The sequence below is a fragment of the Apis mellifera genome, linkage group LG12, assembly GCF_003254395.2.
Source record: "Apis mellifera strain DH4 linkage group LG12, Amel_HAv3.1, whole genome shotgun sequence".
NCBI classification, from domain to species: Eukaryota; Metazoa; Arthropoda; class Insecta; order Hymenoptera; family Apidae; genus Apis; species Apis mellifera.
Window position 1 is genome coordinate 1347217 of NC_037649.1, and position 18952 is coordinate 1366168.

Consider the following 18952-nt stretch of genomic DNA (forward strand, 5'->3'; position numbering starts at 1 on the left):
AGTTAACAGGCACGAGCACATAGGCGGGATGCCGTATGCAGCGCGGAAGGGAGGTGGGAGGGAGGAGGAGAAGAGACATGGAAAGGCGGCCTGCTAGATCCGCCGCTAAAAATACACGTCGCAATAAACTCAAGGGTGACGTCCACTACATAGACACGACGTATTTAGCTGTCCTTAGTTACACATTCATTCTTATTCTTCTTCTTCTTCTTCTTCTTTTGAGTTGAGGCCGTTTAAAAGAAAGTTTCCTTTTACCGACAGAGGCTAAATCCGAGTCGCAATCGAAAAGCTGGTTCTCGAAAAGATGATTGAAAGTATGTGTATATGTATGTATGCGATGAATGGAGAGTTTTCATTTGGAATGGAAATGGGAAATGAGGGAGAAAAACGAGGGAGATTAATAATTTATCCATTTTTCGAATTGTTGGTATTTATTTTTTTAGGTTAGGTGATAATAAATTACTTGTGAATTTATTCACTTTTTAAAATTATTTTATTTAGTTGAAATAGTAAAATGAAGAGTGATATTTTTATATATATTTTTATTTGAAGTAAAAGTAGAAAACGGAGAGAATTTCGAATTTCTGAATTCTTGTAATTTTACTTCAATTATCGTATCACGTATATAATAATAATATAAAAGTAAAATCGTTGTCGAATATTATTTCTAATTCGAGATTTAAAAAATTTTTTCTATTTATAAAGTGATACATTTAATTTAAAAGTTAAAGATTTCCTTTTTTCCTTGTTATTACTGTACCATTATTATTGATTCAAAAAAAGGGATATATTTTTATTTTTTATTATTACTGCACATTCCTTGTCTTTTTGTTAATTGAATAATTGATATTAATTTCTAAAATAATATTTATAAGATAGATAAGAAAGATAAACAAGATTAACAGCAATTTAAAGTACATTTAAATTATAAAATAATTTCTAGAATTCATAGAATATAATATGATATGATATTTCTTTAAAAAAAAAAAAAGAAAACATTTTATTTGATTTATTTTCTTCAATTCTTCTTCGAAGAGAAGCGATGAATATAATTGGATCTGAAAAGTATCAGCAGTTCAAGAAAGGATGCACGTTATAAAATCTTCATAAAAATTAAATTTATATATAAATACATAAATATTTCGATTTCGTTGCAAGAAACATATTATTTCCGATACTTGTAAGAAAAAATAATCAATTGATTAAATTAAACATATATAAATGATTAAATTCAGCGTAATGGATGAAGTTTGGATATGTAAATGGATAACTTCACAGTTAGTTTGTTGATATAGCGTATCTGGACTCTGCAGTGCGTCAGTGTAGATCGTGAGTAATTAATAACAGTAAGTCAAATTGCTTCCTAAGTTTAAGATTTACACAAAATGAAGTGTGCACACAGAACATAATATCATAGTATATTTTTCAACTATAATTAAATTCCATTTATTTCTCATAACTGAAATAATAATCCTTGCACAAACCTTATTTCTTTTTCGATGACTCCATACATTTAAATATTTCTTGTTAACTATTTGCCAAAAGTTTCGAATTATATTTTCCCTAGTTGCAGCTATATCGATTCTTTTTTCACTTTTTTTTTTCAATTTCGATATCAATTATCAAAATTAATTTTAAAAAAAATATCTAAATTGAAATTATTTTATAATTTCAGTAATTTCATTCGTTTGAACAAATTTTATTTAAAAAAAAAAAAAGTTTTTGTATTGACATTACCTCGATTTAATTTTAAAAATTTGTTAATTTAATAATTCATCTTAACGATGAATATATTATAAAAGACGTGTAATATTATACCATTGATTATTTATTAAGTTAAAAATCTTTGATCAGCTGTGCCGCAGCGTTGCAGTAGAAGATATGGGAAACTTCCAAAAGAATAAACTTCCAAAGCATCCCACTAGATGACACTAATGAAGCTCATTTAGAATTAATAAACGAGAAAGTAGTTTCAGATGTTCCAAGTCAGACTCCGTCACGTTCGTCCCACTGGGATATTTACAAGTTCCATTGAAATGTTCATTCAAATGCACTGCGTCATTGCAAAAGTGCGATTCTTTCAATTCCAGTAATTTTTGACCCAATGGTATCCTTGCTTAAATATTTCTTAGTAGGAAACTTTTGATTCTGGATATTGTACTATTAAAAAAAAAAATCTATCTTTGATTCAGAGATAGAAGAAACTGGAGATATAAAAATTCACTCGTGTTTTTTAAAATTATTAAATCAATATTATTTCTCATTTCAAAATTTTTCAGGATTAATGTTAATCTTCAATGTATTTATATTCTTAATGTTTAATAATTTTTTTAAGTAACGTTTGATAATTATATTTTTAAAAATTTTATATCATTTTTATTTCTGAATATGTGAGATTATATTATATTTTGCTGGAAAGTTATTAAAATTGTACGTAACAAGGAAAATTTGTACAAACAGGGAAATTACTTTTGTTAAAAAAACATTGAGAGAATTTTTCAATCCAACGTTGCAATAAATGTTAAACTATCATCATTAATTTCTCTTCTAATATTTGTACAATCAAATATAAAAATGCACGTTGAAAAATATCGTTAATTGGATAATATAAGAATATTTATAATAGAGAATATTTAAATTCATACGTATCTTTGTTCATTCTTTAAAATAGGAGACAAATATAATTGTTTAGATACATTTTTCTTATACGTTGAAAGAATAAATGTAATTATTGTTCTAAAACTTATTATTAGTATTATTATTTGTAATAATTATATTTAATCTCTTTTTACAATTTCAATTTCACTTTATTTTTTCAAAATAAAGATTTTGTATCTTTATGCAGATTTAAAATGTTCCATTTTGCTTCAGCAAAAAAGATACTTTCAACACTTTTGAAAAATCTCATATCTCTCTTAAAATTTATCACTTTATTACTGATATTTTCTAAAGCTTAGAAGATATAGAGTTTAAGTGCAAATAAACAATTTTATAATTGAACTTCTATTCTGATAAATTTTCCAAGAATATGAATTTTATCTGGAATACAATATCGTGTTTCTTCAACAATCTTCTATCAAATATGGGTCAGATATTTGAACATCTATTATTTTCATCCATTCGAAAAAGTTTATTAAAATCCAATAAAATTTGTAATTATATTAAAGCCATTAAAAATGAAACTTAATTAATCAAAATCGAGAGAGCTTAGATCTAATGATTTCTTTGAATTCTTTGAAAAAAATAAAAATGCAAATAATTTCAAATATGAATATGAACACACTGAATATATTCAAGAAAAATATATTATTCTTTTTTTTCAAGTTTCAAGAATTATTTAATAATTTTTTAACAAATCTAGATTTAAATTTGTATGGCTTTTTAAAAAAAATTTTCCTACTGAATTCTTAAAAGAAAAAAAAATTAACTTCAAATATAAATTTCAAATATAATTCTGAATTTGTTTTTTAATAATTTTTTCATAAATCATTACATATCATTTTATTTATAAAAAAAAAATTTTGTGTGGCTTTCTAAAAAAAGAACTTTTTACTTTTTACTTTATTATTATCATTATTCGTTCACTTTTTTTTTTAAATATTAATTTTTAAAGAAATATTTTATAAAATTTTACGTGATATTAAGCGTATTGGAAAAATGCGAAATAACAGCAGATGTATAAAATAATAGGCTAATGTCCGAGAAAATAATAGTCGGGATAATAAAAGTTGCTAACCAAACTTTGTTCAGCCTATTTTACGACCACCCATTGTATTGATTAATGTTGATAGTACGAAGCTCGTATTTTCCACTCCAACAACTATTTCTCCAATTCTTGTTGTTTCTTTCAACGTGGACTAACAGATGCTAGAAGAAAGAATTTCATGGAAACAAAACAATTCATAACGATTTTAAGAGACGAGCGCAATTGTAACAAATTTATTATCAAGTAATTGAGAAGATTATATGATTCCTTTTACGATAGGAAAAAAATATATGATATAAAAATAAGGAATCATTTTTTTGAATTGCAATATCATTTCACAGCCAATAGAATTTTATTGCACAAAGAGAGAGATTCAAAATTGGGTGTGTGTAATTACACTTGGAATATATATATTTATTTTTCAATAACCATCGTGTTAAATTCATGAGGAAAATTTGATCAGAAGATTTCTTATTTTACAGAGAAATTCATCTAAAATTCTAAACCATTATTTGTATATATATAAAGAACATAATGCATTACACGTAGAGCAATTTTCTTGATGACAAACCCCTTTCAATGAAATCAGCCCTATTATCTAAATTATCAACATTTTTCTCCATTTTTAAGAAGCCAATGAAATATCAAATTCCTTTTTAATTTATTCTTGTTGTATTTAAAAATTCTAAACCATTATTTGTATATATATATATATAGAACATAATGCATTACACATAGAGCAATTTTCTTAATGACAAACAAACCCTTTTCAATCCCTTTCAGATGAAATCAATCCTATTATCTAAATTATCAACATTTTCCTCCATTTTTAAGAAGCTAATGAAATATCAAATTCCTTTTTAATTCAACTTTATTCTTGTATTTAAAAATTTTAAACCATTATTTGTATATATATATAGAACATAATGCATTACACGTAGAGCAATTTTCTTGCTGACAAACCCCTTTCAACCCCTTTCAGATGAAATCAACCCTATTATCTAAATTATCAACATTTTTCTCCATTTTTAAGAAGCCAATGAAATATCAAATTCCTTTTTAATTCAACTTTATTCTTGCTGTATTTAAAAATTCTAAACCATTATTTGTATATATATATATATGTAAAACATAATGCATTACACGTAGAACAATTTTCTTGATGACAAACTCTTTCAACTCCTTTCAGATGAAATCAACCCTATTATCTAAATTATCAACATTTTCCTTCATTTTTAAGAAGCCAATAAAATATCAAATTCCTTTTCAATTCAACTTTATTCTCGTTGTATTTAAAAGAAACTTTTAAAATTCTCCATTGCAAAGTTTCTTCATTGAGAAATTAATTTGACCAATAAATAAAATCGTCGTGTTAATGATATCTCGTTTAATTTTTAATATGAAGTAATATGAAAGTACGTGCTCCATGTTAATTTCACGTTAATATCTTGATGCTTTTTTTTTTTTTTTACACTTTCAAAATTGACCAATAAATAAAAACACGTTCAAATATATATATATTCCTTTCCCTCATAGAAATTAAAAAAAAAAAAATATCCTCCAACAAAATTCCTCTCCCAAAATTAAAACGCAACAGAGAGGATAGTAAGAGAAAGCAAGTAAAAAAGAGAGAAAAAAAATCGATCAGCAGATACGTGGAGCAACGGTGACGACGGTCGAGCGCGGGGCCAAGAGATGATGGAGGAAAATCGTGGAAACCCGTTCGATCGTACGACAATCCCTCGCGACGACTACGACTACGACAACGACGACGACGACACCCCTCCCCGACCCCTGAATTACCACCGATCGATCGACAATTGCTACGTACTGTGTCCAAGGGACGGCCAAGAAGTACGCGCCGCCTCCTTCTACATCGAGAGCGTCGAGTTCAACACGAACGAGTTGAACCAGGGCTTGAACCGTCTCTGCCCGCCCCACCGCGAGCAACCACCGCGGCGCGCGTCAAAAATCTCGAGGCAGGGGAGAAGCAATTCGGTGGCGGCCGATCAACGGCGTCGTTCCAGCGTCGTTCAGTCGAACCGCTCGAGGGCAAACAGCTGCGGCAGCGGCAGGCCAACGCCGTTAGGTAGGAGAGACAATTGGGTCATCGGACTTTTCCGATGGATCGATGCCGATACGCGAAATAGACGGCGTGTTTTTTAATTCGTCGCAAACGCGTCTTTGCACACCTTTCTTCTTTCTTCTTCAATAATATATTATCGTATAGTCAATAATAATAGGATAGGATGGAATTTTTGTTCTTCGATTTTGTTTGATTCAAATTTTGAAGTTAAGAATTACATTGATAATTCTTAGAAGAGAAGTAAAGAATTAAAAATAATTTGATTGATATATTTACTTATCTATTTTCATTTTGTCATTATTTAAAAGAGAATCGTGTATCAGGAAACATTAAAATAATTTTTTATTCATTTTCCATATGTAATCTTTAAAGATATGTAATCGATAGAATGAAAATTAATATTCTCGTTTCTTCAATATTAATTTTTGTATCACACATTTCAAACAATTAAGCACTTGGTTATAATATTTTATATATCTCTGAGAGTAAGAATTTGGGTCTCATTGAACCAACACAAACTTCATCAATAATAATATTAACTGTAAGAATAATGAAGAAAAAATCACAATTATATAAAATAAAATATATCTGTTATATTGTTATATGAAGTTGTGTTATAATAGAACCCAAAAGAGGGTTGTAATGGCCATTCAAAAGAAAAAAAAAATGTCCAGGGAATGGTAGAAGAGGTAGCTCGAGTAGAAGGACGAAAGTACGAAGGGCGAGCTCCACTCGTAGAAAGGATTCTGTCCGGCCTCTGAAAACGGTAGTGAAAGAGGCGCAGAAAATCGTGGAGGATGAACGAAGTTTAGAGCAGGCGAGACGCCATCGAAGGATCACTATGATCATCGTGGGAACGTTTATTTTCCTTCTGGTGGCTTCCGTACTTGTCGTGGTGGTCACATTAACCCACAGCACGTTTCTGAGCCCGCCTATGGGCTCCAAGGAGCTTGCCGAGCATCGAGCTCAAACGTAAACTATCATTTTGAAATATATTTATTGTACGAGTGATTTTCAAAGAAATGAAATTTTTTGAAAATATGTGTTTCGAGACTGAAATTAAACTTGGACGAAATTTGTTCGAAATGATTAAGAAACGGAGTTGAGAAGTCGGAGAAGACTTGAATCAATATTTAAAAAAATAATTTCTTTTTTGTTAATTTTTATATTCTCCTGATAGACTGTGGGTTTTTGTGTAACAAAAATATCTTCAAATATTCAATTATATATATACAGAAACTATGTCGTAATATGTGGAACATATTGTGTTTTGTATCGTAATAAAAGTTATATAATGAAACTTTGAAATTTTTTATATAAAAAAAAAAAGAAAAACACGCGAAAAATTTATTCAAGAAATAGAGAAAATCGTGCTATTGAAGTCAGTTTTTGTTTTATCCCGATATCTGGATCGGTTGCCGAGATACAAGGACTCGGAGGTCGCTTAAGGCACTGCGGGAGTTATGAATGGGACCGCGACCTAGTGACCTATATTTCCTGGAAATGAGTACTACGCTTTTCCAAGAATTGTATCTGTCATTTGTTTGGCATTGGTCAGTGATTAGATGCGAATCAGAGATCCGAGCAAGCGACAAAACAGTAAATGGAAATTAAAAATTACCCTTTTCTTTACACGACGATATCTCGGGAACCGGAAATTGTATCGAGATAAAAAAAAATGCGTTTCAAAGTAGAAGATTCTGCGCTTCCAATAATCGTTCATTCGTTGACCGGAAATCACTATCTTCGGAGTTATAGCGGTTCGAAGTTTTCCTAATTTTAATAGAATTTCTAAAGTATCGTATTGCGATGCGTGCTCGTAAAGAGATACGTGCGAGCGAAAAGTCGGACAAATAGTAAAGAATTAAAAATTACTCTTTTCTTTACACGATGATATCTCGGGAACCGGAAATTGTATCGAGATAAAAAAAAATGCGTTTCGAAGTAGAAGATTCTGCGCTTCCAATAATCGTTCATTCGTTGACCGGAAATCACTATCTTCGGAGTTATAGCGGTTCGAAGTTTTCCTAATTTTAATAGAATTTCTAAAGTATCGTATTGCGATGCGTGCTCGTAAAGAGATACGTGCGAGCGAAAAGTCGAACAAATGGTAAAGAATTAAAAATTACTCTTTTCTTTACACGATGATATCTCGGGAACCGGAAATTGTATCGAGATAAAAAAAAATGCGTTTCAAAGTAGAAGATTCTGCGCTTCCAATAATCGTTCATTCGTTGACCGGAAATCACTATCTTCGGAGTTATAGCGGTTCAAAGTTTTCCTAATTTTAATAGAATTTCTAAAGTATCGTATTGCGATGCGTGCTCGTAAAGAGATACGTGCGAGCGAAAAGTCGGACAAATGGTAAAGAATTAAAAATTACTCTTTTCTTTACACGATGATATCTCAGGAACCGGAAGTCGTATTGGGATAAAAACAAATTAGTTTTAAAGAGGAAGCTTCCGCGCTTCTAATGATCTCTCGTTTATTAACCGGGAATTAGTATTTTCAGAGTTGTAACGATTTAAATTTTTCTTAATTTTAATAGAGTTTAATCGAGTTTTAAGTTGAATTACGAGATAAATATATCTATTTCTGGAAAAATATCATTTACTACGATCTTATTAAAAGTGTATTAAAAATTCTAAATTGATTTTTTGAAGTTACTTGGATTTTTATTTAATCAATTGGATTAATTATTTTGATTGATAAAACGGATTTTACGATTTTTATTATTTTTCGTAATAGAAGCTTCTGTATTTATATCACTCATGTATAATAAGAAAAATATATACGAAATATATATATATATATTTACATGAAAATCTGCAGTCTAAAAATTAGTATATTAAAATAATTAATCTCAAATAATGTAATAATTAAAAAAACATAAAAATTTTATGTTCGTTCAATTTATTTGAATAAGAATTATCTAAATAAATGAAATTTATCTAAAAAAATATGTGGATTTGAATAGTCATTAGTCTAATTAACAAAGGAAAAATTAGAATAATAGAATAAATAATAACAGTATCGATTCTGTGAATAAATGAATATCTAATTAATTTTAATATTAAAGGACTTTTTCGCTAATAAGTTATTAATACGAGTGAAATTAGAATTTATGGAAAAAAACTATATTACAAATATAATTATTTTTTTTATCTTAAAAATATAATTTAATTTTCTACAATATATTTATTACCAATGATATTTCTATAAGAAAATAGAAAATAACATTAAAAAAACAAAAACAGAAAAGTATTCAAAAGAGTATTCCTGATAGAATAATATTTTCATTTAAGTTAAAATTCTAACAACATATCTGATTTCACTCGTCATTTTCATCCAATAATATTTACAATGAAATGAAACGTAAATATTAAATAAAAATTAATAACGCCACTTGGAAATTACACGAATTAACAATGTGATATTCTAATCGATTTCAGTGCGCAGAGAAAACGAGGAGCTGTTGAATTCCCTCAACAGAGTCTTCGTAACTGAAAACTCGACAATGACACTCTGAGGAAACTGTTTTCTAAGGAAGACGAGTGGCCTGTTTTGATGCGTCTTTCGAAGAAGTTTGAAGCAAGAAGAAGAAGAAGAAGAAGAAAAACTATCGCTTAACTTCGAAGTTAAGAAAAGAAGAGATCAAGGATCGTTTTTCAAAAGCGGGCAAAGTTTTATTACAATTCCATTTTATCCAAGACGTATATAGTTAGGTGTAGCGAGGAAATGGCCAAATTTTATTTGTCAATGTCGACACGAGGCTAATTTGTCCACTTTGCCGATAGAGTCGAACTAAACTTCGAACTAGATCTATAACAAGATGGTGTCGACATCTGTAATTCTGTCCTCGTTATTTCGAAGGTACGTCCAACCTCACTTTTTTTCATTCGAGTGTATAATTTGATATTCTCTGGGAGGAATCGAATATTGCATTGTCTCAAAAATTCTTTTCTTTTCTTTTTTTTTTTATACGAATTTATTATATTTTTTTAGAAAATTTAATATTTTGTCGTTTGTTAAAATTTTATATATAATTTATATACAAATTGATGGTATTAATATTCCATATATATTATTTTTCTAAAATAACTTTGATTTGTTCGAAATGTTCAAGATGACTTAAAATTATATCGATTGATTAATTTTAATCATGATTTATAATTGTAAAAATATGTTTTATGTTATGTTTTATGGAAGAATATTTCAAATATTTAAAGAATAAAAGTAATGAATAAATGAATGAATGAATAAATATATTAAGTATCATTAGTCAATGATCATTAGTTGTGTCATTAATCATTATAATATTATATCAGATTTTTGGTATCAAACGATAAATTTTTTTAAAAACAAATCCATTTTATTTGATATATTCAACTTGTAACTGGATAATTTTCTAATATTATTGATAAATTTTATGAAAAGATACTTAACAAAAATACAAGTATTTTCGAAAAATGAAAAATAACATTTTAAATAATGAAAAGAATTTTTGAGACAATCCAATAATACAACAGGATGTTTCCTATTTTCCTATCAAACTGCAGGAGCACAATCTATACATGAAAATAGAAAAAGAAAAAAAAATGTATAGATATTAATATATTCTTATGGCAAAGATAGAGTGTTTCCATTTTATTTCATTTAAATTAACTAACTTTTTCCTTTTTTCTTTTTGCTCTTAGAATCAACCCTCCAAAGATGTCTCATGAATATATTAATATTATATTAGAAGTAAACAAAGTTATAAATAGAGTTGCATTAAAATACGTGCAATTTAAATACTTATTAACATTATGATAATTCGAAATTTCATTTTTTCAGATGAAAATGTGAACAATTTAAACGGTCAAAAAAATTAAGGAAAAATTTATAATACATAAATAAAACAAAAATCAATTCAACTCTACCATTAAACGCATTTAAAACGCGTTTAATATTAGCCTAGAACTTTGTAACATTTTTAAACAAACTTTTACATTTTCATTTATAGATTGTACAACTTTTGCACAACGGTTATTTTCATACCAAAATTAAAATTAAAAATAATGGAAGCCAAACTTTTCTCTTTAACAATTGTGCCAAAAAATATATATATACTTTTCCAATATTATCTGAAAAGAAAAGAAAATCAATATCTTTATTGATTTCTTGTAACACTTTCATTTACTCAAAATTGAATCAACAAGAATTAAGATTGGAAATATACTTTTCATAAAAATCCACCATTAATTAGTTGAGAACCACTGTTCCTGCAGTTTTCTTAACAGTTGGAAACATCCTGGCACAATCGTGTCAAATACAGAATACTAGAAAGAAAGGAAAAGAAAAAAAAAAATTAAATAATAAGAATCCACACAAAAAAAAAAGTTATCCGCAACGGATTATAGATTACAAGTCGCAATTGTTAGTTTGTTGTTGTTATTGGCGCGGCAATATGGATGACCGTGTGAACGCCTTGTTACTTGAAACTGCGTTGTATCGTTCGTTCGATGCATGCAGAGAAATTCTATTCCAAATAAAATAAAAAAATGTGCTGTACACCGAATTTCGAATTTCCCACGTATCGTATAATATCGACAACGAAGAAAGGAATGTTAAAAAAAAAAAAAAAAAGAAAGAGAAACTCGATTTTAAAAAAACTCCTTGTTGAGAAAAGGAATCCAAACAATTCAGTATTCAAGAGTGACAAAAGTGTAACCTTGCTGTTGTTCCATCGATAATGCGTAAATGAAAGTGTGTTGTAGATACATATATATATATATGTATACAGGGTGTTCCATTTGAAATCGTCTCTTAAACTGTTCTTTTTTTTTTTAAAAGAATGTTTCAAATGAAAATTACTTTATTTACGATCGCGAAATTAAATCTTATCTCAAATTCTGTTGGATGAGATTTCACAAAGTGAATTTTGTTATTAATGGAATCGTGTGTATTTGAATAGAAAACGAAGATTCAAACAACTGATGCGTGCAACTTGATCAATTCAAAGTGATTCAAATTTTTTATTTATCTGAATATTTCATTGATTCTAGCATAAATTGAAATTGCGAGGAACAAGGCAATTTTTTATTTGAAATATTTTTTTCCTTCGAAAAATGAATTTTAATCCAGGAGGAAATAATGGAACGCCATTGTATATTTGCAATTTTATTTTCAAATTAAGTAAGTAGAGGTGTAAAGACTTTGATATTTTTGATTCCTGTTAAATGCTCGAAATTGAATAAATTATTTTTCCCTCTCTCTTTGTTACTCGCGTGATTTCAAATTAAGAGCAAGCTTGTTAATTATTATTATTAGGAGAAAAATTATTGTAAATAATTGAGAGAAAAAAAAAAAAGAAACGAAATTATAGATCCTAGTCTATCGTTCTTTCTTTCTATAATTATATCCTCGATCGTGTAAATTTGATTTTGTTGTACACCGAGAGATGTAAGAGTGGTTATTATATTTTCGTTGCAAAAGTGTCTTCCAATTTAGAGGAAACGTGGCAAGTAGTTGTTAAATGAGATGAACTGCTCGATTTTTTCCCCCTCCCCAATGAAGATGCTCGTGAAGAAATCGAATTGAATATTTATTACACGAAGCATTGATCGTTAGAAAAAAAAATGCCAGAATAATTGTTGTTGTCACGTGAGAAAAAAATTATATTATTCTGGTAAGAAGATTGTGGTTAACAAGAATATCGTCACGATTTAACATGAAACATCGTTAGATTGATGTTAAAAGAATCCGTTTTACTCTTCAAATATCACAATTGAATTTTTTTCTTTTTTTTGTTTTTGTATACATTTTTATGCATTCAAATTTTGAATAGATTTAAATTTAAATCAGTTATAAATTTTTATTAATGTTAATCACAGAAGCAATCATCATTTGTCAATTAGTTTTACAGAAATTGAAGTGTAAATTTGATGACAGAATTACAGAATATAATGTAACAAATACGTACTTTGATTATTTATTTTGACTATTTGTGATCTCAAGCAAAGTTATCGTGCAATAAAATAATGATATTGAATAAAATTAATAATAAAAAAATAATGCAAGAAAAATTGAAATTTTTAAATTTTAGTTAATTTTTTTTTTTTTTCATAATAATCGTGACAATTTTCCTGTTGACATTTATACTTGTATTTTAAATTGAAATCGAAGCAAACAACACCTACAACACAACAAAGCCTGATCGAATCATCAATGGATAAAATTGTTTGATTTCCCTTGAAACTCATTTGAATAAACTACTTTACGTCCATAAGATGCGTATCAACGTCGACTGTATCAAAGAACAGCTTTTGTCGCGATAGTATTGCTCGAACTTATCGATGCCGCCATTTTAGATCTCATCACCATTTTAGATTTAGTCGCAGTGTCAAAGTGTCAAAGGATGGATCTGAACAAGCGTTAATGTTTTCGTCGTGTAATCTTGTAAGCCGTAGCATCTGAGACCTCGCCTTTTAGAAATAATAATACAATAATAATTTAAAAGGTATCTCCTATAATTTTGCCAAAAAAAAAAAAAAATAGTGACTAAACGATTTACAATAATGATGAATCGTTAACTATTGTCGAAACCGATGGCTCGAACGAGAATTCGTTTAAGAAGAATTATAATTGATAATTAATTTGTGAAAGGATAAAAATTTTCTTCGAAGAAAAAAAAATTGATCTTTCGTTAACTTCGAATTATGCAAAATATACGAAACAAACTAATTCAATTTGAAACAAATTGAAATAAAAATTGAGAAACTTTTTGGAAAAGGATATAAACAAAAATTTTTCTATTCGATATCACATAATTGGGATTTTTGATTAATATAATAAATTTTATAGAAAAATTTATTTCTCAAAAACTTATTTCTGAGAATTCTTTGTTCTTATATAATATGTTCTTATATTATCAGAATTGTTTAAAATGTTTTATTAAGATATTTTAATATATGAAATAGAATATCTTGATTATTAAGATATTAAAAATAATTGTAAATTCTTTTCTACAAAGCTTCTCAATTATTTCTAGTATATGTTCTAATATATGTGCAATTAAAATTTGAATTCGAGAACTTTGCAAAAGAACGTGGCACATTCATTTATAAAATTATTACCTAATATTCTAATATTTGAAAAATGACACTAATTGAAACAAAAATGTTTTCACATAATAAGTGATAAAATTTTATTAAATTCTTGGTAAATTATTCAAATTTGAAGCTGTCTTTAATTATTACTAAACTATAAAAAAAAATAATAGACAATAGTTAATGGACAATACAACACATCATTTATGGTTACTTTGTTAATCAAAAATATCATCTTTTGTTAGATGCAAGAGAGAAAAAGAATTTGCATTCTCTATTTCATAAAACAATTCAAAATCTTTAAAAAATTATTTGTACCTTAGAATAAAGAATTACATACTTCATTTAGATACAGAAAATGTATTAATAATAACTCAAAATCTATTAAAGATGGATCTGCCCTCTTGCTGCAATGTTCTCAATTAAACGTATACGCGAATATCAACAAAGTATCTCTCGGTTTATCAGTCGATCAAATAAAAAAAAAAAAAGAAAGAAAGAAAAGAAAAGAAAAATAATATATTGTCTACACAGAAAGAGAAGAAAATGATATTGAAATAATAATTGGATTGAAACATGAATAATTTGTGAAAGGTAACGTTTACCTTTTAGGTTATAATTCATACGTGCATACTTTGTAATATCGAATAATACGCGTTATTAGTGATATTATTATACATTACAATAAACATTATTTAGTTTAGCATAATAAATATTAGGAATCACACACTGTAAAACGATAATTAAGCGTAATTCGATGAATTGAATCGATATCCATCGATACTCGACCAAATTTCTATCTCGTCAATTCTTCGTCTTTTACGCCGAATTTTTACTAATAAACACACGCTATTTCTCTTATTATTCTAAAGGCAGCCGTCCTCAAGAAATGATTGATCTTCTTCTCAGGAGAAAGGAAAGTTCGAACAGGCTTTTATCGCATAATGATTCTCCAAAAATTTAAAGATCATATTCAGAGAATATTTTTTGATAAATATGCAAAGAAATTAAATAATAATTCACGAATTTCGTTTATACATTTTCTGATTTTTCTTTTTTTAAATTGTTAAATGCAAAAAGAGAATTTATACGAAATGAATAATTTCGAAAAATGTGATAAAGCGATATATAATTAATTTTATTAATTAAGTTTATCGTAGGTTATATAAGTTTGTATGTTATTTTATTTATTTATTATGTTCTGTAATAGTTTATATAAAGTAACAAGTTGATTTTGCGATTGTTATATATTATTATTTTATACGCTCCCATTCCCAAAATATTATGAAATAAATCTAAATATCGTGTTAATGCAAAATAAGAATTAACAAAGTAAATTATTAATAATTTTGTTGTTACAAAATGTTAACATGTTACAAGATCGTTTCTTTTTTCATGCTTTTATTTTATCTTATCGATTGTTTCTAAGTTTAATAAATTTTCTTTGAAAAATATCTTTAAAACGACAAGACAGGATAAATAAGTAGTAATACACGAAATAACAGACTTCGTAATTCTAGAGTTGTGCTACTTAATTATCTTCTCAATTTAATATTAATCTTTCAAACATTTCTTTTTCATCAAATCTTTTATTAACAATACATAATAAACTACATATATCATATTTAATTAAAAAAAATTATTTTCAGATATTTAATAATATTTTTTTTATCTATGTATTATTTTACTAGTACTTTTATAATCTACACAAGTAAATTGTAAAATTATATTATAATTGATTATAATTTAATTGATCCTCAATATTTGGTTTTCTAAATTATCAACGTTGTTTTCATCAAATAATAATTCAAAAAATAAACGTTGATGGAATTCGATACGATTCGTGCAAAAAAATCTTGGCAAATTTTACGACCAGAAGCTAATCTCTCAACGACAAGAAACCAAAGTTTTTTATTGGCAATAAGTTTCGCATTAAATCTATTTCTTTAGCATTATACAATATCGTTTGAAATTTATTAAAGTATAATATAAATGATTCTTTTTAAAATCCTATACTAAAATCATTAATTTATAGAATTAAAATTTTCTTTTTATAAATGAATATAAAGATATTGTTTTAATTTTATAATTACTTCTCTTATGTTGATAATCAATGGATATAATATATCTTTGTAATGTTTTATTTAAATACCAAGCATTTTTATTTGTTTAAAATATTATTTGTTTTCTTTTTTATTTCTTCTTAATTTGCACTTAATAAAAAAATAAATTAATAATACTTTCAATACATTCTTGAAAACAATCTTTCTCTTACTTTTATGTCGAATCATTTGATTATTTCATTGTCCATACAAATTAATATCAAACTTTTGATATCAAATTTTTAAAATTATCAAATTGAAAAAAAATCTCTGAATATGAATCTTAATATCTTTTAAAATTGTTGATAGATAAGTTAAATAAGTTAAAGCTGTAAAATATAGCACTCTTTAAAAGAAAATTTATATAGGAATGGCCAATTCTCGAGGTATTATATCGAAGCTTTCGAAAATTGTATTTGCGTCGTACAATCCACCATCGATTTTTTCCATGCTTATATCTCGTAGAAATAGTGGAAGCAAAAAAGGATCATTGATTTCGTAAGAAGGAAAAAAAAAAAAAGAAAAAAGATTTTTCTTATTCGCATAACAATAGAAAAGTAAAATCTCAGATTCAATTGCAATTTCTTAGATGGCAAATAAAATTGTACGAGTAATAATCATTAACACAAGAAAAGTTATAGAATTACAAGTATAATTATAGATTCGTACTTATTGGCCGCCATTTTGTTGAAACAACTTTCATTTTGTTTTGATAGAGCATATTTTCTAAAAGAAATATTCATCAGGTTTTTCTACTTGGAATCTAAAATTGATTAATACCTAATAATTCAATATAATATTTCTTGAAAAAATAATTACAATAACAAAAAAAGTTATTTAATCATTAAATTTTTTATTTTTAAAATAATAATTATTGGAATAGAAAAAAAAAATTAAATCTCAATTGCAATGATAGATGTTAAATTTAAATTTCATTATATTTTTAAATTAATTTTCTTTTTAATTTCTTTATTAATTTTTTTCACTTTTTTCTTGTATTTACATTATCTGATTTGATATTTATTTCAGTCATTAGATGATAGAATACCGTAACTTTGAAAAATTATTTTATTTTAAAATTAATTTCATTCTGTAGATAATTTTTCTTGTATCTATGGTATATGAGAAATAATTTTAATGATACTTTATACTATTTATTTATTTCGTAAAAATGAAAATTTGAAGCAATATCCAAAAAGAAAAAAAAAAGATTAATCTATATAAATTTTTTTTTTAGATTATTCTCAGTTATTTATCCTTATTTTGATGTATCCATCTTCGTATTTTTCATCTTTCCAATCATAAAATATTGAAATTACAAAGATTGCTCGTAATAATAATTTATAATACAATAATGAAATGAACATATATTTTCATGATTACGATGCAAATTGACTTTTACGATTATGCAAATTCACTATGTTTAATCTAATAATCTAATAATCCATTTACATTTTATCGAACGTTAATTACAATTTAATTTCGTGCATTAAATTCGCTAGAAAATTAACATTTTGTTATATATCTAATGTAATAAATATGATGAATGGATATATCAGATGGCAGATAAAAAAATTTTGTCGTTTCCATGTGAAAAGAAGAATGCAAGAAACGTGGAAGACAAATTTCTGTTCATTAAAAAAAATAACCATGTTTACTTTGTTCGAAGCGGGAAAATAATTATAAATATCCATTTCATAAAAGATCTACAACCTTGAAAAGTGAAAAACTCTTTTTCAACATCCTTTTTTTTTATTCTTTATTTTAAACATGATTTTAAAGACGAAGTCTCAACAATCATTTATCTCAAAATATTTTATCTTGTAGCATGTTTCATTTTTCAAGATATATATATATAATAAAACGATTGAAATTCTATCACACAATTCATCTTTTAAATAAAATTTTAAGATTTAGGAAAAGCCTAATTATCTTATCCTAAGAGAGACAAAAGAAATTATTAAATGTCAAAACTGATCATGGATATAAAATACAATACTGTAATGATAATTAAAATAATAAAAATTTTAATTTGTTAAACAAATTCAAATAATACCTTGATTACCTTTGAATAAATAGAGTGAACATAAATATTATTCTTAAATTATATAGCAATATAATTGTGTGTTTGCTATTGTTCCTTTATATATATACATTTCATATTTTTATCACTTTTATCACATTTTTGATTGATAAAGCTTTAAACGACCTATACTTACACAACATTTTAACATTTATTTTTTTTCTCATTTTTAAAAACCTTATTTACAGAATATACGTTTAACTCTTAACAACTTACTTGGATATATTGAAATTAATGTTACACCCTGCATCATACATTCCTCCATCAAACAAAAGAGACTACAGAACTTTCTTTCTAACGGAAGCGTTAACATCACAGGCAGGCTGGCATCAATATGGCTGCCAGCAGTTTTTTTATTTTCCAACCAAACAAGAAAATTTCACTTGTGCATACAACATTACACCGCTTGTGTATAAAGTATATATATGTATGTGTGCATGTATGTATGTATGTATGTACTTACTGTATGTATACGCGTGCGTGTGTGAGTGTACATATTAAGAGTGGTTCGGATGTGAATAAATAATCCTCTTAACGTTCTCGTTTCAAGGGGAACGAGCAGATGCGGATTAAATAATTTGGCCTAATGCGAACATTTTCTGCCGTTAATTCTCATCTTCCAATCCGAGTGTGAATCTGAATCACTGAAAAAAAAAAAAAAAAGAGATTACTCTCACCATGATGCGATTTTGACTCATTGTAAAAGGATGTTGGAAAGTGGGAATCGGATATTTAAGAGGTTTATGGATTAAGAAATGTTTAATCTAATATACGTAGGATCTGGAAATTGATTTTATAGCAAAATCTATATATTTAATTTCGCATTCGATTAACTTGTCGATATTGAATATTGAAATAATTCAAAGAGATATGGAATATACTGGC

The 18952-nt window shown here is 26.7% G+C and overlaps 1 protein-coding gene and 1 long non-coding RNA gene across 2 annotated transcripts in view; both read left to right on the top strand.

The window, feature by feature from the left end:
* Positions 1 to 9790, top strand: part of LOC100576428 (lateral signaling target protein 2 homolog) — a 38759-nt gene extending 28969 nt beyond the window's left edge. Inside the window, exon 4 of the mRNA XM_006558301.3 lies at positions 9245 to 9790. Coding sequence (XP_006558364.1) covers positions 9245 to 9321 — 77 coding nt within the window. The 3' untranslated portion in view covers positions 9322 to 9790. The remainder of the gene's footprint in view (positions 1 to 9244) is intronic.
* A 3793-nt stretch (positions 9791 to 13583) lies between these two features.
* On the top strand, positions 13584 to 18730 carry LOC113219156. The gene is made up of 2 exons (XR_003305870.1): positions 13584 to 14476; positions 18256 to 18730. It is a non-coding gene; the product is annotated as an uncharacterized LOC113219156 (long non-coding RNA).
* Positions 18731 to 18952: the final 222 nt, after the last annotated feature.